At 49.9% G+C, this 21,379-nt stretch overlaps 10 protein-coding genes across 14 annotated transcripts; 6 read left to right on the top strand and 4 right to left on the bottom strand.

Moving 5' to 3' along the window:
• Positions 1–323: 323 nt before the first annotated feature.
• On the top strand, positions 324–2,877 carry FVEG_02675 (hypothetical protein). 2 transcript variants are annotated; one of them, XM_018890107.1, is made up of 3 exons: positions 324–2,080; positions 2,130–2,484; positions 2,569–2,877. In XM_018890107.1, exons 1-3 carry the CDS (start codon positions 892–894, stop codon positions 2,570–2,572), a joined length of 1,548 nt encoding a protein of 515 aa, XP_018746368.1. In that variant the 5' UTR covers positions 324–891; the 3' UTR covers positions 2,573–2,877. The 2 variants fall into 2 exon arrangements, with proteins under 2 accessions (XP_018746368.1, XP_018746367.1); XM_018890106.1 differs by having other exon boundaries at positions 2,130–2,877.
• An 84-nt stretch (positions 2,878–2,961) lies between these two features.
• FVEG_02676 (exosome complex component RRP4) lies at positions 2,962–4,013 on the bottom strand (the record flags this gene model as incomplete). Its single annotated transcript, XM_018890108.1, has 3 exons — positions 2,962–3,571; positions 3,622–3,789; positions 3,847–4,013. 3 exons carry the CDS (start codon positions 4,011–4,013, stop codon positions 2,962–2,964), a joined length of 945 nt encoding a protein of 314 aa, XP_018746369.1.
• Positions 4,014–4,356: 343 nt separating this feature from the next.
• FVEG_02677 (hypothetical protein) lies at positions 4,357–5,172 on the bottom strand. The gene is made up of 2 exons (XM_018890109.1): positions 5,004–5,172; positions 4,357–4,939 (listed from the first exon to the last, which is right to left on the bottom strand). The coding sequence occupies exons 1-2, from the start codon at positions 5,107–5,109 to the stop codon at positions 4,758–4,760; spliced, it is 288 nt and encodes a 95-aa protein (XP_018746370.1). The 5' UTR covers positions 5,110–5,172; the 3' UTR covers positions 4,357–4,757.
• A 143-nt stretch (positions 5,173–5,315) lies between these two features.
• On the top strand, positions 5,316–7,089 carry FVEG_02678 (hypothetical protein; the record flags this gene model as incomplete). Its single annotated transcript, XM_018890110.1, has 3 exons — positions 5,316–5,402; positions 5,464–5,883; positions 5,934–7,089. The coding sequence occupies exons 1-3, from the start codon at positions 5,359–5,361 to the stop codon at positions 7,087–7,089; spliced, it is 1,620 nt and encodes a 539-aa protein (XP_018746371.1). The 5' UTR covers positions 5,316–5,358.
• Positions 7,090–7,783: 694 nt separating this feature from the next.
• On the top strand, positions 7,784–9,115 carry FVEG_02679 ([acyl-carrier-protein] S-malonyltransferase; the record flags this gene model as incomplete). Its single annotated transcript, XM_018890111.1, has 1 exon — positions 7,784–9,115. One exon carries the CDS (start codon positions 7,784–7,786, stop codon positions 9,083–9,085), a length of 1,302 nt encoding a protein of 433 aa, XP_018746372.1. The 3' UTR covers positions 9,086–9,115.
• A 413-nt stretch (positions 9,116–9,528) lies between these two features.
• Positions 9,529–10,495, top strand: FVEG_02680 (hypothetical protein). Its single transcript, XM_018890112.1, has 2 exons — positions 9,529–9,734; positions 9,804–10,495. Exons 1-2 carry the CDS (start codon positions 9,555–9,557, stop codon positions 10,317–10,319), a joined length of 696 nt encoding a protein of 231 aa, XP_018746373.1. The 5' UTR covers positions 9,529–9,554; the 3' UTR covers positions 10,320–10,495.
• FVEG_02681 (hypothetical protein) lies at positions 10,451–12,679 on the bottom strand. The gene has a single exon (XM_018890113.1). It carries the CDS (start codon positions 12,453–12,455, stop codon positions 10,530–10,532), a length of 1,926 nt encoding a protein of 641 aa, XP_018746374.1. The 5' UTR covers positions 12,456–12,679; the 3' UTR covers positions 10,451–10,529.
• Positions 12,680–14,011: 1,332 nt separating this feature from the next.
• Positions 14,012–17,420, top strand: FVEG_15115 (hypothetical protein; the record flags this gene model as incomplete). The annotated part of the gene is made up of 3 exons (XM_018904210.1): positions 14,012–14,356; positions 14,417–14,486; positions 14,545–17,420. The coding sequence occupies 3 exons, from the start codon at positions 14,012–14,014 to the stop codon at positions 17,418–17,420; spliced, it is 3,291 nt and encodes a 1,096-aa protein (XP_018746375.1).
• Positions 17,421–17,556: 136 nt separating this feature from the next.
• On the top strand, positions 17,557–18,299 carry FVEG_15116 (hypothetical protein; the record flags this gene model as incomplete). The annotated part of the gene is made up of 2 exons (XM_018904211.1): positions 17,557–17,929; positions 17,983–18,299. The coding sequence occupies 2 exons, from the start codon at positions 17,557–17,559 to the stop codon at positions 18,297–18,299; spliced, it is 690 nt and encodes a 229-aa protein (XP_018746376.1).
• Positions 18,300–18,512: 213 nt separating this feature from the next.
• FVEG_02683 (translation initiation factor 2 subunit 2) lies at positions 18,513–21,119 on the bottom strand. 4 transcript variants are annotated; one of them, XM_018890117.1, is made up of 4 exons: positions 20,824–21,119; positions 20,165–20,756; positions 19,469–20,110; positions 18,513–19,409 (listed from the first exon to the last, which is right to left on the bottom strand). In XM_018890117.1, exons 2-4 carry the CDS (start codon positions 20,214–20,216, stop codon positions 19,240–19,242), a joined length of 864 nt encoding a protein of 287 aa, XP_018746380.1. In that variant the 5' UTR covers positions 20,217–20,756; positions 20,824–21,119; the 3' UTR covers positions 18,513–19,239. The 4 variants fall into 4 exon arrangements, with proteins under 4 accessions (XP_018746380.1, XP_018746378.1, XP_018746377.1 ...); XM_018890115.1 differs by having other exon boundaries at positions 20,165–20,297; XM_018890114.1 differs by having other exon boundaries at positions 19,469–20,297.
• Between the last annotated feature and the right edge of the window lie 260 nt (positions 21,120–21,379).

Below are 21,379 nucleotides of genomic sequence, written 5' to 3'. Positions count from 1 at the left end.
ACTGGTCTAAGATGCCATTGGAAGAGCTACTGAATTCATGAGTTTCGGCCGTCCGACTAAGCACTAGTAGCAGTTAAACAGGCGGCGGGCGTACCTGATGTAGGGCTGGTCGCTCTTAGAGCGTGCAGGACCACCCAAAATGCGCGCGGGCACCGACTGGAACCTACCTAATAAGGGAATGCATTGGATGGTCATTGTCATCCATTGAACCAGTTCATCCCATCTCCCCTAGGTACCTTACCTACCTAGACTGCTACGTAGTACTACGACTTGAAGCTCTTGACGACACTGTGCCTCGGCATGATTCAGCACGTGGATGTGGATGGGCTGCCGAGGAAGGCGATCCGGGGTTCGATACAACGAGCCCCTCATTTGCATTGGATCCCATCCCCTGGAATCGATTGTCCTGGCTCCTTTATATTCTTGATTACATCTCATCTACCTACATACACACATAGGTAGTCTTTGACGCATCAGCAACTGTTTCGGTCTTGCTTGAAGTCTATGACCGTTATATTGAGGCTGCGCAGAAATACTACCTCCCTAACTAGAGCCACGAACCCACCCAATCTCGACTTCTGCGCAAGGTAACCTCCACTGATTAATTAGGACAAGTCCTCTATCATCGCATTCTCAAACTCATCAACACAATCCATCACCAAAGGTTCCAAATTTCCAAATCTCCTTAACTGAAAACGTCCCCATTCTCTTCTCGGACAAGGAGTTGTCTTTTTGCGTTTACGCATCATACAAGCCACATCTTGGGGATCTCATAAATACATCGTCCCCAACCCAACCTGCGCGCGACACCAACCAAAAGCACAGGCAGTGGCGTCAGCACTTAATCTATCCAGCCAACCAACCACATTTCAACATCGCTCACTCATCAACATGGCTGGCAGCAATTCATCCTATACCATTGCTCCTTTGGAGCACACGCCTCTCGATGAGATCGCCGCCAAGGTCGATCTCTTGAGGAAGACCTTCAGATCGGGCCGCACCAAAGACATCGAGTTCCGCATGAAACAGATTCGCAAGCTGTACTGGGCCATCGTCGACAACACTGAACTGATGCAGGATGCTCTCATCAAAGATCTTCGCAAGTGCAAGTACGAGGCTGTTCTGGCCGAGATTGATTGGTGCAAGCAAGAATGTATCGACATGGTCAACAACATGGAAAAATGGCTACGCGATGAACCTGTCCCCAATGTCCCTTTGCAGTTCCGTGCCATGAAGCACCGCACTCGCTTCGAACCACTCGGCGTTGTCCTCAACATTGGATCCTTCAACTTCCCTTTTCAGCTCAACCTCCCTGTTGTCATTGGCGCGATCGCTTGTGGTAACTGCGTTGTTCTCAAGGCCTCTGAATCATCTCCCAACTGTGCCATGGTGCTCAAGAAGATCTTTGACGAGTCCCTGGACCCCGAATGTTTCACGTATGTTAATGGTGCTTTGCCCGAGACTCAACTTCTGCTCGAGCAAAAGTTCGACAAGATTTGCTTCACCGGTGGCAAGGCAGTCGGCAAGATTATTGCCCAGAAGGCCGCCGAAACCCTGACTCCAGTGCTTCTCGAGCTCGGTGGTTTGAACCCGGCCTTTGTCACCAAGAACGCCAACCTCAAACTGGCCGCCAGACGACTTCTGTGGCAGAAGTCTCTCAATGCAGGCCAGGTTTGCATGTCTCACAACTACATCCTCGTCGAGCGAACTGTTCTTTCTCAATTCTTGGGTGAGCTCAACAACCAGATGCGCACCTTCTTCCCCCAAGGCGCCAAAAACAGCCCTGACCTTTGCCGCATCGTCAATGCTGGCCACTTCAACCGCCTCAAGAAGATGCTTGATGGCACCAACGGCAGGATTGTCCTCGGTGGCTCCATGGACGAATCTACTCTCTTCATGGAGCCAACGGCGGTGCTTGTTGACGACATCAACGACAGTATGATGACCCAAGAGGCGTTTGGCCCCATTTTCGCAATGATGCCGGTTGATTCCCTCGACCAGGCCATCGACATTGCGAATACAGTTGACCCGACACCTCTCTCTCTTAGCGCCTTTGGAAGCAAGGCCGAGAACAATAAGAGTACGTTGACTTCTCCAATCCTTTTGAAAGTATGCCTGACGCGTTGCAGTTCTTGATAATGTTACCTCTGGCGGCGCCACATGTAATGATGCCTTCTTCCACTCTCAGATTCCACAGTCTCCCTTGGGAGGTGTTGGCCAGTCTGGAATGGGCAACTATCATGGCATCTACTCTATCAGAACTTTTAGCCATCAGCGTACTATCGCCGAAGTCCCTTACTGGGCTGACTTCCTCTTTCGCGTGCGATACATGCCTTACCAGTGGCCCGTTATGAATCGGATGAAGGCTGTTGCCGACGCAAAGCCTAACTTTGATCGCAACGGTAACAAAACAAAGGGAGTTACATACTTCCTTGCGCTGGTCCTCGGTCTCGGATCAAAGAAGTCCAAGGGCGCTCTTCTCAGGTGGGCCGTCCTTGTGGTTGCAGCCGCCATACTGGAAGCAAAGAAAGGTGTTCTGAGCCAATTGCTCACACGATAATCATTTAGATAATGCCACCCTCTTATTAGCCAGTTACATAACTTGAGAAGACCTTGCTAAAACAAGAGGGCTCCCCAAGATTCGGTGGTCTAGCAATGTTTGCTGAGAAAAGGAAAGCAGTTACGGTGGTAATTGGAACGGAGGATACCCTCGTATGTACGGTTACATGTAAAATGATCAATAGTTCTACCTTAGCTTCTGTCAAGCATCATAGCGACATCTAAACTCCCTGAAGTACATCCTAATACATCTGATGAAGGTGTTGATGGTTCGAACTAAATGAAATAAAAGCTTGATATTGCGCGACTGAAACTCCATGTCTAGTAAAACTAGAGGTTGGTTATGGTATCTTGTATTAGATTGCCAATAGGCCAGAGAATTTTGGAATAGGTGTATAAGCATTAACGGCCAGTCAAAACAGCTGCTAGGTGCTGTCCCTTGTTGCCTCCCAGGTACAGGTCGTCGTCAGTAGTATCGCGAACCATATCTACTGCCTCACTGTATCCTCTGGTGACTGTATCTTCATCCACCCTGAGTCCGTTCTCAACAAGGGCCAGGATGACGCTGCGGATTCGCGCAATCTCGCGCATGGTCGACACTTCCATGGGATCATTCTGACTCGAGTAGACCTTGCTGCTAACATTCTCCTCCATACGATTGATGCCCGCTGCCTCAGCGGCCGGGTCGCTTTCTATGTGTTTGCTGATCCAAATGTATCCATTTACCCCAAGAAGGACATCGACCTTGCCGCCGGCGTTGGCCACATCCATTGTCCAGACCTGTCTCTTGGATCGAACGACACCACCGCCACCACCGGTTCCAGTGACAGCGACGAAGACACCGTTGCGAAGCTTACCATACTTCAAACTGCGGGTGTGGAGACTCGCGGCACCGTCTTGGTGCAGCTGCTGGACTTCGGCGACAACAAGATCACCTTCGGCGAAGAAGCTGCGGATTTGAAGCTCATCAGTTTCAGTACGCTTGCGGAGATACCACCGGGTAAGTTGATGGCTGAGATTTGGAGAATGGCAAGCTGAGACGCGGCTACATCGACACGCCACCGCTTTGCCTGGACTTCGACGATTCGACCAACGACCAAGTCACCAATCTCCGGAGTGTAGCGGGCTCGGAGAGGCCGCACAGAGAGCAGCTTGTTTGTCTTTGTGAGAGTACCAGCAAGAGAAGATTTGATAGACGATGACCCAGGCGGTACGTAAGTGCCGTGTCCACTGAAGAAGAAGTTAGTGACATAAACAATTGTGAGGCTTGACGTGCTGAAAGCTTACCGCATCCATTGGGCATTTGAAGTTATCTCAGCGCCTGGAGTGAGAATGTCGTCGGCCACAACACCAGCACCGCCTTCTGAGTCGGAGTCAGAGTCGGAATTTGTAGCTGCAACAGCCTGTGGTCTCCGGGGCGTGGGAGGCTGAGGGTTGAGGATTGTGATAGGCATGGTGAGATGATGGTGAGATGGGTAAGCAAGATATGAGCTAGCTATTGCGGCCAGATGACCGTACAAAGGCTTTGAAGAGGTCCTTCAGTATGTTGTATTCGCATACAACAAGATGTATTCTGTAGTTTCTGGTTGGTGAGCCTCACGGTCTCTGTCGTCGCTTTTTGGGGTTGATGAATGAGTATGGTTAAAGATTCGATGTGGGGCTTTCAAGTTGAGATTTTAGTGTTTTAGGACACAGCGCAGCAGCTTATACGGAACTCCAGCGACACAACGTCAACCCATCAACGACCTAAAACAACTGTAATTTGGTAAACTGTCACTAGGGTTCTATTCGGTTTCTTGGGAGTTTCGTTTTATTAACTAATTCTAGGGCCTTAGTGATTCGACACTACATGACCAAAGCTACGAGTTTCGCAGTATGTACCGTAAGATGTTGCACTTTATTAAACACCATTGAATCATCATGTCTGCCCCTTCTGCCCTTTCTTGCTCCTTATGCTTTAATTACTAGTGTACGAAGATGGGCATATGCATGGTACGCGTGCAGTAACGCAGACTGGGTGACAAAACAAGCACCCAACCACTTGCATAATAGTACTAACACATGGTTTTCTGAAATAGAAGATAGTTGGAAAGCCAGAGCTGGCCGAAGGGAGCCGCACCGGGAGAGATCATACAAGGGGATACGTATTGGAATTGAGATGAGTTCGCTGCATGATTCGTATTGTGGGTATTTTCTGATTATTTGAAAGCTCGCCATAGTCCCATCCACACCAGAGCAAGCGAAATAGATGTGATTCCAAACTTGCGACTTCTCATACCGAATGGCGACTTGCTCCGTAGGATCAGCTCCTTTTGCTTATCAAGCTGTGACATTCCGGAAAAGTAGCTGTAAGCTCCAAGGCCAAAGAATGCGCCGCTTCCTATCATTATATTAGGTTATTCTGAATTGCAAGAAATCGCAACAGCCAAATTCCAAAAACTGACCGACGACTTTGCAAGGCAAACAATCATCTCCTCTGTCCTGGCGCAGGATATTTTCAAGCTTCTCTGGCTTCTCAAGAGCCTGAACTGTCGGTATTTTGTCAGACATTTTGGGTGTTTTCGTACAAACAGACGCTTGATTTAATCTCAACTTCTATGTACAAAGGTTGAGGCCGCGTGATACCAAACTTTGATTGGGCAGATGGGCAGATGAACTTGGGGCTGTTTGCTGAGTCATGCTTGTCTAGGGTCTTGGGTCTTAGTGTGAGTTTCGTCATTGCTTGGACTCTCGTCGGCGCAAAGCGAAGCTACTGTACTTACCTTGTCTAACGCACTGACTTCGAGGGAGGTCATCACCATGAACGGAGTTATTGAGGCACTTCACATTTACGATGATAACCGGTATGTCTCGTAGAAGCGTTTGAACGATCAGGCACCTTACTTATCTAACGTTTTCCCGCAGAAACCCTATTCTATCACATACCTACGCAGGGAGGCCGTTGTCGGCAACTCATCTCCTGCCCCTCTACCTAGAACACCCTCTACCGCGACCGAACCTGATCTACCTCCCCAATACGAGCCCCCCAACGCTCGTCTTCAGTCTGACACACGCGAACCTCTTGTTTCTTGCTACATCGTCGACCGAAATCGAACCCTTGTTAGTCTTTGAGTTCCTACACCGTATAATAGATGCATTTGAGGATTTTCTTGGCGCGCCACTTCTGGCTGTCAAGATCGAGAACAACTACGACATAGTTGCACAGCTCCTTACGGAGATGTGTGACGCTGGTACGATAAGCACAACAGAACCGAATGCCCTACGTGAAGTGGTGGAGCAAGAAGGCTGGGTTGGAAAACTACTGGGAAGCATCAATCTTCCAGGGTTCGTGAACCATTGAGCCTTTGGGGTTATTTGAGCTAACCTGTGGCCAGAAAAGCTCCTCTGGGCGCCAATTTTTCGAATTCAAGCACACCATCCATACTGCCCTCGAACTCAACCGCTTTACCATGGAGGCGAGCCAACGTACGGCACACGTCCAATGAGATGTACGCAGATATCGTCGAAACATTGTCAGTAACGCTTGCTCCATCAGGAAGACCTCTCGCTGCCTTTGCCAATGGAACGATTGCATTCACCTCAAAGGTATCAGGTGTTCCTGATATTACGCTTAATATTACTAGCCCATCAGGAAAACACAACCTCGGGGGCATCATGGAACTACCAGTGTTCCACCCGTGCGTGCGGCTCAACCGGTGGAAAGAGAGACCAGGCGAACTCAGCTTCATTCCGCCTGATGGAAGATTTATCCTGGCAGGATATGAAGTTGACTTACTGCCTTTTTCAAGCGGGAAGAGCGGAAGTCTCAGCTCCAACAACCTCAAGTTACCGATTAATATGGAAGTAAAAACAGGATTAGGTGCGACAGGGTCAGATTTCGAAGTCCGATTACAGGTCAACAAGATTCTTGGAGCACCTTCGCCAGCATCATCGGGACTGGGAAGAGGCGGCAGTGGAGGCCGATTAGGCGGGCCTCATCCTGGATCACCAGGAGCACCTTTGATGGACGACCTCACTGTGACGATCCCCCTCCCAGCAGATGTCAGGAACTTATCTGAGATCCGGCCTAGCAAGGGCGACGCCAGCTTTAATCCAGGAGAGAAAGTCTTGGAATGGTACATTCCCGCAAAGGAGCTCTCATGCGGAACAAGCTACTTTGGACTCAGAGGTACTGTGGTGGGGCCGCTGACAGAGGAGGGTGATGGGGGATTCGATCCTAACGGATTTGGATTTGGAACCGACTACACATTTGACGGGCCATATCAGAGCGTACCTGTTGCCAAGGCGGCGCAGAACTCGGGGAGCACAGGCGACGACAAGGACGCCAAGAAGATCGCGCAGAACAAAATCCTGATGCCCACATCGGCCTCAGTAAGCTTTTCGGTCAAGGGATGGTTGGCAAGTGGTCTGAAGGTCGAGAGTATTCAACTCGACACACGCAAGAGTAAGGGCCTAGGAGATAGTGTCAAGCCATACAAGGGTGTCAAATACTTGACAATCAGCAAGGGAGGTGTGGAAATACGATGTTAATTAAGGAGACGGGGAAACACACAAACATGAACAATAGACTTAAAGATGCTGTGCTGAGCCAGGTGTCTCGATAGTCGTACTTGCGGGCCAATAGGAGAAGAGGTAGAGGTCATGACAAAAGCAAAAAGAACGTATGTACCTGTCCTGTCGTACTTCTTTCTGTATGTATGCAATGGCTCGTTGCCGCGGGAGTGAAAGAAAGGGAAATTTAGGAAGTATCGTCTCGGAGAGCCTCCCAAGGAGCGACGGAGCTCCGAAGCCGTATGAGGTCGGGGCATCGGCTCTAAGTGTGGGGCCGGGACCCCAGGCATCACGCAACGGATAATGCGATCGCGATATGATTGGATGGACGAAGGGGGAACCCGTCCCGATGATTTTCATGACAATTCAAGAACTCCCCCAATTCCGAGGAATCAGTACGTACCCTGTCCCACTAACATTACCCCGACGTCACGCAAACTCCCGAACCCCAGACCTAGACCGAGAAGACTGCCCCCAAAGGGTGATCAGTCTCGTGGGTTTGGTCTGGGACCTGGGATTGATTTCTTAGGCACTTCGTTGATTGCAAGTAGGGATGCTCTTTCTCCTCCTGTGACCTCTTTTGTGTCCCGCTTGCCTACGCATTTCACCTCAGCATGAGATCTTCACTTTGTCCATCCTGACCTCTATCTTCTGCCCCGCCGCTCAGACGGCAATGGACAAGCTCGCGATGTCCACGATGCGGTGCTGTCGCACTTACACGATAGCCAACCCTATTCGCTCTCCCGTTTTCCCACAAAGCCCAAGTCGACCGTCATTGCAGGCTTCACAACACCACCACCACCAACAACAACAACCAAAGCATCAACTGTCACAACAAAGATGGCGTTCTACACATCGCGGCGGCACCAGGACAGCCCTGTTCTTCCCCGGCCAGGGCGTTCAGCGGGTTGGCATGCTGAATCCATGGCTCGAGGCTTTCCCTTCGACGGCATCGCAGTTACGGGACGAGATCGACGAATACATGGGTTACAAGCTCTCCGACATAATTCAGAACGGGCCATCAAAGGTTCTTACTGAGACACCTAATGCGCAACCGGCCATCATGGCTACGTCCATCTTCATCCTGCGCATCCTCGAACGCGAATTCAACTTCAAAGTCACCGACCACTTCGATGTGACGCTGGGACACTCACTGGGTGAGTTTGCCGCTGTCGTCGCGGGCGGCTACATCTCCTTCCAGGACAGTTTACACCTCGTTCGTAAACGGGCAGAGGCAATGTCGGACGCCACGAAACATGCAATTGAAAACTATGGTGGCGAGTATGGCATGGTGGCAGTTATATCTCACCCGGAACACATGGACAGCCTGATTCAGGCCATTCGAGAGTTTGTCAACATCTCAGCTGAAGACCAGGCCGACCTGCCACCGATTGAACAAGTTTTGATAGCCAACATAAACAGCAAGAATCAGATTGTACTGAGTGGAAATATCGAGCGTATAAAGACGCTCATCGCCCATGTCCGTCAATTCCTTGGCTACGACCCGCGCGCCGTCCGTCTCAAAGCCGACAGTCCTTTTCACAGTCCCATCATGCAACCAGCAGTCACCGTAATGCGCCAGCTCCTAGAAGAACCCAGCAGGGTGAAGGGTCGTGAAAAGGAGGACGTTGTGACGTTCCCAGGCATATTGCCCATCGTGAGCAACGTATCTGCGCGGCCAGTTTGCTGTAAGAAGGAACTCAAGGATTTGCTGGCCCGCGGCTGTCTGGATACAGTTCGTTGGTGGGATAGCATCAAATACCTAGACCAAGAGGCGCGCATACGACGATGGGTGGGCGTCGGACCTGGAAAGGTCGGCCGTAATCTTGTCGGAAAAGAGGTCGGCATGCGTGGCAAGGACCTTGTGAAGGGAGGGGGCGTATGGGCTATTACAGATCCATCTGAGGTTGAGGAGGTTCTGAGAGGGCTTGAAGATACGGCGAATCTCATGGAAGATGATGAGTATTCAGAGTAAAAGCACGAGCTTGTTTGTGCCCGGGATATAGGAGACGGCTGAACAACCCTTGGGTGAGTAGTCACATAGTTCTTCATTGGGAACTATTCACTACCTATTATGAATTCGGGATGTGTTTTAATAGGGTGGGATATGCTGCATCAAGCAAGCGATTATGAATTTTCACTATTATTGAATTGCTTTGACAGCATATACATATGGATACTAAGCAGTGCTATATACGTACTTGAAGACTTTGTTCAGTTACCCATCCTGTGAAGAATAATAGACATCCATGTATGGAGGGACAATTAACGGTTTCTCAGTTGATGGCCGGTTTCAGAAAAGAGAGACATTCCAGCCTCCAGCCGCCTCATGATGCTTCCAGCTTGGGACTATAACTAGAATAGACATTTCCAGTATTGAGATCAGAGATGAATCTCATATCTACTACAATCTAAATATTCATTTGCCTTGCAGAGTGTTCATTATGTTGACTCCAGAGACTGGTGGGGATTACAAGTTAAGGTTGCCCGCAGGCACCAAGCGAGCATGGAGGCTCCCACTAAGCCGAGCTTCCTCTTTCAACCTTCATCTTCGTCAACAAGCTGTGATAACCATGTCCACCGCAATACCTTCAATCGCCTGCCTAGGCGTTATCGGCCGAAATGTTAGTATAAAACACCAAATTGCTATCGTTCTCACTGAATATCCGCTGACGCGCCATGGCTACACACAGAACAACCCCCTCCATATCTCGATCTTCCCCTCGCTCGATCCAGTAACAAATACGTTCGCTCCGATTCGCACACCTCTCCAGTTCTCCCTCCTGCTCTCTTCCACTATCGATGTCTTTGATCTGCGCGCAAAGACCAACGCAGTCTCAGGGGTTGGCCTCTCGGGAGACTTTGGACTTCTCCACGCTGTCGATGACCGCCTTGCCGCCTACGGCTTCGAGACCAACACAGGCGTCCGAATGGTCTGTCTTGTCGATATGCGCGGTCGGCGTGTCGATGGCAATGCCCCCGTAGCTGCAAGTCGGGGCGCTGCTGCAGGTCTACGCGATGCTGAGCTTAAACCCGTCTTTCGCGCCATGCAGCATGCATATGTCAAGTTGTTACAGAACCCATTCTATGACCCGGACGACCATGCTCCACTGGGCGGGAGAGGGGGCAAGAAGATCACAAGTCGCAAGTTTGCGGATGACATGAAGAGGATAGGAGAGGGCTGGACCCCGGGCGTTACAAACCTCTAAGTTCAGCTTGGATTGGGTAGTGTATGAGTAGACCAAGCAAGATACAGGTGCATGGCGTTTTGGAGTCTGGCATAACGGTATATCCGGTCATAGACTACCTAGATATTGCTCTTGCATGGGCAACTGATTTTTCACTGAATGAGTTATGTCTGTTTGTTTTGGAGTAACTGTGTGCATATCTTCTCTGTTATTCAGCAGGGTGGTGTTGCTCTACGCTCTCTTGTCGGAGTTCCTGAGATCCTCGACCCTCCATTTTGATAGCCCAGCCATCTCCTCAACCTCCAAACTTTGGCCCATGCCTTCATTCTCGCTCAGTCGCTTAACGCCGATCTTATGTTCAAGGCGCTTTGAGACTTCACCTCCCTCCCAGTGCCGAGCCTCGATAGGTAGCGGTTGCCACCAATCTCCTGTCCTGGCATGCCACTGTGCACTACATAGTTCCCATAGACGAGAGGTTGCTCGCTTATACGCGAAACGCTCATCCTCTCCAGTAAAAGCACTGGTGTTTGCAAAATCAACCGCCTTCTTTTGTAATCCAAAATCAGAGTCCTGGTCAGGATCATATGAGGAGGTGCTCGACTTTGTGTCATAATAAGCAACATTCGGTCGGAATGGAGACATTTGATCTTGATAGACTTCGGCAATCGTTTCGGATATGAGGTTGTCTGGCTCGTTTGCACTGTTTGTCTTGTCAATCGCAGGGGTCTTCATCTTTGGGAAGAAGAGAGTATCTGGTGGGTTTTCAGCTCGGATTATCAGTTTGCAGCGAGCTTCGTATAGAGCATCCAAGAGCGTGATGAAACGCCGAGCTTCATTCTTCTTTGCGTGCGTGAGAATGGGAACATTATCAATGATGAAGGTATGGTAAGTAGAGGCCATTGTGATGTAATCAGCTGGGCCGAATGTTTCCACAAGGCTTTCAAAGTCCCATAATACATAGCCGTTGTAATGTCTAGGGGTGTGTACCTGTCGACCATATACCACTATAATCGATGGCTCCCATGGCAATGGTTGAGGCCCCGTCCACGCCACAGCCGACTCGACTCGTTCTCGCCATTGGTCCTTTTCACCTTTGGATAGATAATAGTTGACTGGCTTCTTGGCTCCAGACTCAGACTTGTCCTGAGTAAGCACTTCTTGCAGGCCGGCTTCATCGCCGGCTTCACCTTCGACAGCATCTCCAATCACAGCTTGCGGACTGATCGTTTCCTCCTTTCTTCGCCAATCTCTAGCTCCTTCCATTTGCCAAAAGTCGCATCTAGCCTTTAAAACTTCAAGGAAGTTTGCAAAGTCGCTGGTAGATCCATATAGCTCCCCTCGGGCCCGAACTGCACTGCCCAAGAACTTGCGAATCAGTCCTCTTGTCGGTGCTGGCGTGTAATCAACTCCAATTGCATTTTGAAGCTCCTCCGGCATACGGTTAGAGGATGCAATAAGCACACCGCCAAGCTGAAAGAATGAGATGAAAAGATGACTGAGAATCTTGCTGGCTGCTTTATCAGGCAACTGAAATTCGTCAAGAAAGAGTATTGGGGATTCGTCGACCAGCTTTTTTGCCATCCATAGGATAGAGTAGTCTGTTTCGCCTTCACTGGCTCTGAAAGTTGTCTTTCGGTGCTGCTCGAGTTGTGAAATAGTGTATAGCATAAATGTATTGAAGTGCCACCTCCTCTTCCGCTCAGTTGGCAGGCCGTCAGCGAGTAAGTCAAGGAGCATTGACTTCCCAGTACCAACTTCTCCTGATAAGAATAATCCCCGAGGTGAGTCTATCTCAATGGCAGACTCGTGGTTTGTGAGTGTCCGTGTCAAAGCAAGACTCTCTCTTCCTTCGGGTGTCGAGAGGAGGTGCCTAAACAGTGGGTTCCGCCATATTGAGTGATTCCGTAACGCAAGGATATTTCCACTATCGTCTTTTACTTCTTCCTTAGGCTTTGCCTCTGTAAGGCGGGCTACTTGATTCAGGCGCTGGCGGTACTCTGCCTGGGGAGTGTAGTCTTTGATTCGGTTGTATATCTTGTGTAAGTGCCGTGCGAGCCTATGTTGAGACGGGTCAGGGGCGTAAAGGCCAGCGGCAACATGAGCCTGATACTTGACGAGTGGATCAGTTATGACTACCGCTGTGGAAAACCGTCTCATTTTCAGGTCTTTATCAGCCTGCCACCATGAACGTTGAATGATGAGCTAATAAGTAGATGGATCTAGCGGTTTCGGCACAGGGTAGGCATTTAACAGGATCTTTGCTGGCCGCGTGGTTTCGCTGGAGATTGAGGCTTCAATCTTGTGGATGCAGACGTTGGTAGAGATATAAACTTTGGAAATTTACATGGAAACTGTACGTTGGAGTGAAGATAAAACCGTTGGGCGTTATGCCGTGTGGTGATTGGTGAATTTCACGATCATCTATTCGATTTGGTCGTTATCAGATCGGAAAAGCCATGTGCATCATCGACTTAAACTTAGGTGCCTTACCCTAGAGATATAAAAGTTAGCATGGACAGTACATCCCACACAGTTCAAAGGGTTCTAAATATATACTATTATAACATGAAGAACCCTGCTGTATCTACTGTGCCTGCAATCTCCATCAAGGCATCTCATCATAACCAGATCTTATCACAGCCTGGCTTGATGAAAGATATAATTGCAAACCCTAGCTATGAGACTACCAGTGACCTGCCTGATACCTAAAGTACCTGACTTAGGGGATGTAAGAAACCAGGAATATTGACCCCAAATGGCAGAAAGACTTAGCTAAACTGCTACAAAATTAGGAAATTATAAGTCTATTTCGGCATCCCCTGTTGAGGTCTCAAGTTTTCTTTGCCCCTAAGACTTCCTTTGCAACAATGTCCCAGCATAGGTAGTCTACTACATCAAGGTCCTCCACATGTAGTAAGACAGCAGGATGTTCGCAAGGAAGTCATCAGTAAAAAGGAAAAAATAGGAAACCTTTGTAAATTGATTAGATGCGTTTGTGACCCGAACAGAAAGAACCAATTCATTCATGATGGTTGTTTGCACGCACACCCAAGGTCGAGTTGGAGTACATGAGAATGAATGTATCGAGAGGCCAAAAATACCTGAGCGCAAGGCGCTGTCTCAACCTCAGCTCTGACTAAGGTAAGGTACCACAAGCCAAAAGGTACCTACCTTAAGCAGAGGCTCTGCAACAAACCTTCTGCATGCGATCTCCAGTGGGGTACATAAGACTAGCGGCTGAACATGAAGGCTCTGATTGGTAGCTGTGTGACTAACCAACTGAAGCTTTCAAGGGGCTTCAAGGCAATGCCAGCTCATAGTAGCAGCTCTAGCACACCTCGAGAAAGCACTGTCCAGTTTTGAGCCAATCATAGCGCGCCAGACTCCGTAGCTAGGTTAACCAGTCAGCTATATTGTTGTTCGATTGGCTCCCGGTACACGCTTCGTCACTGCTCTCTACAGGCTTCGACCAGCACATCGGCCGCGCCAGTTTTCTCTCCATCCATCCATCACAAAGTCCACCGCTCACACTCTTCCGTTCACGTCAACGATCCATCACGACCATCCGTCACGTTGACGCCGCAAGATGCTTCTATGACCACGCGGCTGATTCCATCGCCATTTTAACACTACACGTTTTATTTCGCGACCTTTTTCTTTGTTACAACCATCGATATCGACCTCTTCCGTGTTCAGTTTGCGATCCACCCAAAATGTTTTCTCCATCTGTCGCTCAGGGTGGCCCTGCGACGGCAACTCGTTCACGCCGCCGCCAACGTCCCTTGAGCTCCGAACATGTCGCTCAGCAGCCAAAAGCCAAGAGGCAGAGAGTTCCCTTGACAGAGCAGACCTTTGTCAACCCCGATGCCCAGCAGGAAATGATCGAGGTAAAGACCGATGCCAAGGTCGCAACTCTACCCGCCAAAAACAAAAACAAAAACATCGAGCCTCCTCCCGAGAGCCCCAGCCCAGTGCTGCGCAAGGAATTGAATGTTCGCGCGAAGAAGGCAAAGCATGGCGACCGCGCCGCTAACAAAGGCGACGGAAGTCTTGTTTTGGTAAGGCTTGATGTTTTCTTTGTTTCGATGATGCTGCATATTAACAGTGAGACTATCTAGACAAGCACAAACGCATACAGCGTCAGCAAGCTCCCAGCTCTACCTGACAGGATTCGTACAGATTGGTCAGGTAAGTCTGAATACCACAACTTTGGTCCTAAAAAACGTACTCATCCGTATCATCACAGCCTACCAAACTGCCGACATCTTCTCCACAGGCTATGCTCTTTCTCTCACCCAAACACACGCCCTTGTCTGGCCCTACACATCGACATCACAATCACCCGAAACCTTTTCCTTCAACCTCCCATCAACGTCCAAACCCAACGATTCCCTTCCTGTAGGATGCCTCGTATCGCCGTCTGCGTCATCCGCGGAACCTGGACTGGTTGTGGTCATGGGAGGTAGTGGAAAAGTCGTCTATTGGGAGTCAATTGCCAGCGCGGCTACATTTGTCTTCATGAAGAAGGATCGGACTGGAGTCGAGTACACTATATCGGGAATGCAGACTGGGGAAAAGGTTGTGGCTATCACGAACGCCGAATCCGCCGGATTCATTCTCACCTTCAACTCTGGCCGCCTTGCCTACATGAATGTGCGTGACGGCCAAGGTCGCCCTGCCATTTCTGTACAGTTTCTTCGCAACAGCCTGTCGCCCTCCACAGGTGGAATCTTTGGCAGTATTCGACATGCTTTTCAACACTTGTCTCTCAAAGGAGATGTTGCAGCTGTCCGTGCGGACCGATCCTCGCGAACAGGCGAGAGAAACATTGTGGCCCTCACCAGCAAAGGCCGACTGCATGCATGGAGAGTCCACCGCGGAGGCCATAACGAGGTGATCGGCGACGCAGACGTGCGTGAAAACATCATCGCCGCGCTCCAGGAGACCGATCCCGCATCCCAGGAATACCCCCATGATTCTTTCGAGGCAGTTGATTTTACTTACGTGCCAAAGGGCTTGGAATCCAAGTACCTTGAGTTGAGTAGGCTCAGCGAGGCTATGGCCACCGATGATTCCTCGGTACAACATCTTCTGATACTTGTCAGCCTGACTTTGCGAAGCACGGCTCGGTACGCCTTAGTTGAAGCTATCCTGACGCCCCAAGGATGCCAAATAGGGATGATTCGTCCCATTACCTCATATAGTGCACCATCTTCACCCTCCGATACCGCACGGCCACGTCTATATCTTCCTCGCCCTGCCCTGGTTGCTTTCGTCGTCTTCGATCGCGCCACTGTCATCGCATCCATTGCTGTCCCACCACAGTCTCCTGAGTCACAGCTCCAAACCGACAGTCACATTTTACCTGCCGCTTTCGAAGATGTTGTCGATTTCCGCGAAGATGATGTACACGAAATCATCGGCTCAGGGTTTGAAGAAAGTTCGCCTGCCCTTAGCCATGAAGAGCATCGACTTCATCGACCCAGGACGAAGAATCCCGCTGTGGTTCTCATGGTTCGAGGTGCCGGCGTAGTGCGAATCGTGACAACTGACGTGGATAAGTTTGCTAGTGACACGCCCCCGGAGGTTTCTGCGAAGAGCAAGATCGAACAGTCCGTCTTCTACGGCGTTAAACAAGACAATCCTCTGGCCTTCGACGGACGACAAGAAATCAAATTTTCCAACGAAGAAGTTGCCCATGCTGCACTGGAAGTTAGCCACGAGATCTTGAGCTCAAACACTCCTTTTATCTCTACTCTCCCGGCTTCGCTAGAGGACAATCTCCGAGCTCGGTCGACTGCACTTGAGAGATTGATAGCTCAGCTTAACATTATGGGGGCAGACCTCGATCGCAAGACACGTTGGAGCTTGCTATATGATGCCGAGAAGATGCATGTGGCTACATTGCTCTGGAAACGACACGAAGCCTTCACTGCATCACGACCAGCGAATGCCAAGAAGAGCCTTATTGGTTATATTGTTGAGTTCATTCACCAAGATGATAAACACAACCCTGTTGCTGAGGCTGGCGAAGTTGATCGAGTTCGATACTGGTTTACACGGGATGTTTTCCGTCTCGAGATACTTGTAGCTTGGGCGTATCAAGTCATCAAGACGCTCTATAGGGAGCATTTGCTTGACGAGGCCAAGCTAACTGCCATGCTCCACGAAGCCATCCAAATCAACACTTGCACGCATGTCGCAGCGCTCGATTTCCGAAAGAACAACTTAGGCGCTTATGGTCTTGGTTTTGAAGAACTGCGCCTAGGTATTCTTCGCGACGGATACGACGACCTTCCCGAGCCATGGACTGGTTCTCATTTCGTTGCCAACAACATTAAACGTCTGGTCGATCTCGCAGATCAATGGTTGCTTAAGGATCAAGATGCAGGTGAACCGGCCAGGGCTTCAAATCAGCAGGACTATAAGGTGAGGTCCAAGATTTTTGAAGAAATGCCAACACTTGTCGATGGGATGCTCACTTCGGTTCTGGAATATGCCCGTTGGTCAGCAACGCGCCCTGAGCTGAAGACCATGTCCCAGGAATTTGCCAAGCTGTACAAGACGAGTTCATTTGAGAAGCCCCTTGCCCTAGCGCGGTCAGGCAGGTGGGAAGAGGGAGCCTCTATCGCTGAGAAGCACGAATGTCTCCGTGCTCTCCCTATGATTTTGTTGGATCATATACAAATGCTCGAAGATCGTCTTGCTGAGCCAGACTTGTCACTTGTTGACAGGCAAACCTTTAAACGACTGAGGGACAACAAGAAGGCCAAGCTGGAGAACAGCTTTTCCGTCTACGGCCAGTCATTTGCATTCCCGGCATACGAGTTCCTGCTCCAAAAACACGGCGTTGAAGCTGTCCTGGAATTTGATCTCGACAAGTTGGGTTATAAGACCCAGTTTCTGCGTAGCAAGCCTGAACTGGCGCGAATATCGTGGATCAACGATGTGCAGCAAGAGAAGGACGTCGGCCACAGCGCAGACACTCTCGTGACCCTCGCACTTACCAAGAACAGCAAGTGTGGAACAAGAAGATTGAGTTTGAGTCTCGGAAAGCTTGCTCTTCTTGCTGAGCTCGAGGACAAGAAAACTGGATTCGGGTGGCCTCAAGGTGAACGCTGACGAGGCGCGTGCTGAGGAGAAACTCAAGAAGGTCGACCAAGAGTTAGTTGCCATCAGGATCCAAGATCAACTATATAACCAGGTTCTCCCCAGCACATACGACGCTGTGGATGACGCAGCAGCACTTAATTTCGCAATGGAAGTTCATAGCATGAACATACCACGGCGTCAGAAGGCCCAGCATCAGATATTTGAAGATGGCATGAGGCGGCTTCTAAAGCACGAGGCCCTGGACGCAATGACACTCATTGACCTCTTGACCTTGATTTACCTGAAGCCTGAGTCCCGCGCTGAGATTCCAAATCCATTCTGGCTAGCTCTTTTGGTCGCCGAGAGTAGCTGTCACAGTGACGAGGTCAAAGAGGCTAAGCGGATGATCTGGAGGCGACTATTTATACGCGATGATTGGGCTAAGATCAACGACACACAGCTCAAGGATGATCGTCAGGTGGTTGAGAGATTGGCAGAGACTGAGCTCTATTCAATGCTAACCGACTGCATCAGCTTCCGTAAGTGAAATGTTTATCTAGCTTCTGGGGAACACATTCTGACTTGAATACAGAAGATCCACATGAGCCTTTCCGACCTCTATCTCCGCACGAGGCTCTTGGTGCTTTTACCGAGAACCTCGACCGCCGGTTCCGCGATTTTGAGACATCTTTCAGGACAAAGCTGATCGATATCATGAAGTTGGAGGATAAGATTCTCCATCAGCATGTGGAGAAGCATCGTCTCGGTGAATGGGTCCGTTCTACCTTCGAAGCCGCTCGAGTAGAGCTAGACAGCACGCTGGATAACGCCACTAAGATTGCTGCCGCCCCCCAAGTTGCTGAGCACAATACTGTAATGAGTGGCTCAATATTCGATTATGGCAGCTAACTCGCCAATTCTCATGGGCAGCTCTGGGTCAGCTGCTGGGGAGGTTGATGCTCGACTCGTCGCTCTCTCATATCTCTCCTCACTTGTACAGTACAAAGCTCATTCAAGATATGCCCGAAGAGGCATTAAGACATGAATGGCTGCCAGTGTTATGATTACGGCATATATCAACGCAGATGACTTCTATACACATTACTACGCAACACGCATACATGCACAGCAAAAAAGGGGATTTTATTGTTGGCCTAGGGGGATAACCGGGGCATCGTTTTTATGTACTTATTTTGCGTCTGAGGGAAATCATCTGTTGCTACAGAGCTTCTCCTTTATGTACAAGCTGTTTCTCACACCCTAGTGGTGTGAATACTAGTTCTCAAATTTCCAGAGATAGGAGTAAGGGGTGAATTCGTGGTTGGATTACCACATCAAGGCGTGTGGAATACGCCATTCTCGCGTTAATAAAGACCTTTCGGTATGTAATGTATTTCCATACTTTTTGTGTACACATCTACCCCACGTCTCTATAAAGCCATGGCACTCAACATATTCAAATACGCATCTTCGTTGCTGTCACTCCTGCATAAGCGACTTGTGGTTTTGGCTGCAGTTTTGATTCATTTCGGCATCATGTACATAATCCATACGCCACATCATCAGTCCGGTACCCGTTGTACGGTCCAGCATCACTCCTTTTGACCCCAAAGACCATAATTTGCGGAATAGGCGGCCATTGGCAATGCCTAAAGCAAAACCCGAAAAATGCATCCGTCATCGAGACTACACAGCTGAAGAAAGAAGCCGCTCATTTGCAGCATAGACTCAACTGCATAGTTAGAACTGAACACTGCCAAGATATATGCCCTCCCCAAAACTACAAGCCAAGAATTTCGTTGGCAACGGGCGGGGCAGTATCGAAAGGAAGAGAAGATCGTAGAGCAGCTTAGCCCTGCATCTTTCTTCGCTTACCGACCTGGGCGGAGAAACCAGTCTTGATAGCGGTAACACTTCGTCGGGAGCCGCAGTTGTTGCAGGTGATGAAGTAAAGACGGTTCTCACCCTTGTTGAGTTCGGTGTCGGGAGATTTGCAGGTCTTGCAGGTAACATACTCGACTGAAAGAGGCGATGATTAGCAAACAGAAACCCGCAGTCGTGAAAGTGCAAAAACTTACTGATGTATTTTCGGACAACGTTCTCGATCTGCTTCTGCTGGAAACGACCCTTGATGACTAACCTTCGGCTTCCGTCAACGGAACCGCTGGTACCCAACTCGGCAAAAAGATAGGCAGTGAGATGCTCCTCGGTTCTCTTCATACGCTTGGAGATATCGGCGATGTTGGCAAAGACAGTTTTTCGGTTGCCTTCTCGCATGCACTGAGGAGGAGGGATCTTGTAGCTCTTGGTTCCCGGGGAAGTGTGGTCGGGGTTTCTCTCGGTGAGTTGGTGGAAGAAGCGGGAAAGGAGCATGCTGTAGCCAATGGTCTTGGTCTCATCGTGAGCCCAAATGCCGGTTCCCTCGTTCATATCACCCTCCTGCTCCTGGGGAACCTCCTCGACTTCCTCGCCCTCCTTGAGCTCAAGTTTCTCGAGCTGCTTGGTGAAATCATCGTCGCCCTTGGGGGCCTTCTTCTTCTTCTTCTTCTTCAGAGTCAGGTCAAGGCCCCCATCCTCGGCGGGGGCAGCATCGTCAGCGGGGGCAGCGTCGGCGTCGGCATCGGCATCGGCATCGTCGACCTTCTTTGACTTCTTCTTCTTCTTCTTGAGCAGGGAAAGGTCGAGACCACCATCCTCAGCTGGGGGAAGGTCCTCAGCGGCTGTCGTTTGCGAATCAGTAAAGGACTCAAGGGCGGCAGAAAGCGGCGGCGTACGAGGCGTGTGGGACTGAGCCGAATCCTTGGGTTCTTCGGTAGCGTTAACCATGGTCACTGAACCGTCAGCGTCGACAACAACTTGTTCGTCGGTGAAGGCAACGGATTTGCGTGATTTGCGTTCGGTTGGTACCTGTAAATAAAACAAAAAGAATAAACGGGTTAGTAAAGAATTCGATTGAGGGACGCGGTGTTGTTTTGTGGCTGTGGAGGATAGATGATGATGTGAAGGTGGCGGTTGGGAAAATGTGAGTCAAAGGCCTAGACAGTAAAATAAATCGATATCAAATCGCCTGCTGCCCCCCAGAAAGTGGTGTCGACAATACCAGAGGTACTTTCGCACCAACAAGAGGTAGTGGGGGTTAAAAGGCGATAAGAGAGACCTGATAGGCTCGTTGATGAGGCACTCGAGGGTTTTGGAGGGGTAAAAGATTGGGCCTGTGTGGTCAGGAGGGTACAAGACAGGCCATGAAAAGCATGGCACAACCTAAGCATTTGAACTTCAAAGCCAGGCAGGCCTGTATGGTAGTGGGTAGGTAGGTAGGTAGGTATACTGTAGTAGGTCGTATTTCGTGTCATGTCCCAGCAGCCTCTTCAATAAGGGTTGGTGGGAAGGAAATATACAGGTATGTGCAATTTGTTGCAGGCTTGTCACTCACCTCGCCCTCCATGATTGCTATGTGGCTGCTTCTTGATTTTTGCCGTTAATGGCCGGTTGCTGGTTTATTGGGGTTTTTTGCTGGATGTGGGTGTCGCAAATGGGCGGCTTCTTCGTATAAGGTACTGCGAAGATCTTTGGCTTGGGGCTTCTCGCGCAATGATATATCGTTTGTATTCTTGGATCGCAGAGTTTGCGCGCACTGTTGGTATGCTTCTTCTGATGGATTTAGTTGTGGGTTTAGGATGTAGAGGGAGATCAGTCCAACGTCATGGGCCGGGTGAGCGATACCTTGAGTCAACCAGAGCCCAAACCATAGCGCAGGCGGCCCCCAAGCTTCACGGTAGAGAGTCACGGGAATGCCCACGTGATGCTTTACAAAGTGGTCCGCACCCAATCAAGCGGGAAGCTTGTCAGAGCTCCCCAGTTCCTGTCGGAGCCTAGCTCCGGGCCCCGATGCGACTACGGCCTCTACATCCTAACGACTATCAATCATCTCTATCGACGCGAGGTTCCATTGCTGCTTGTCGCAACGCAACGCAATTACATCCGAAGAT

Source organism: Fusarium verticillioides, chromosome 5 (genome assembly GCF_000149555.1).
Source record: "Fusarium verticillioides 7600 chromosome 5, whole genome shotgun sequence".
NCBI lineage: Eukaryota > Fungi > Ascomycota > Sordariomycetes > Hypocreales > Nectriaceae > Fusarium > Fusarium verticillioides.
This window is presented reverse-complemented; position numbering and strand designations above follow the sequence as displayed.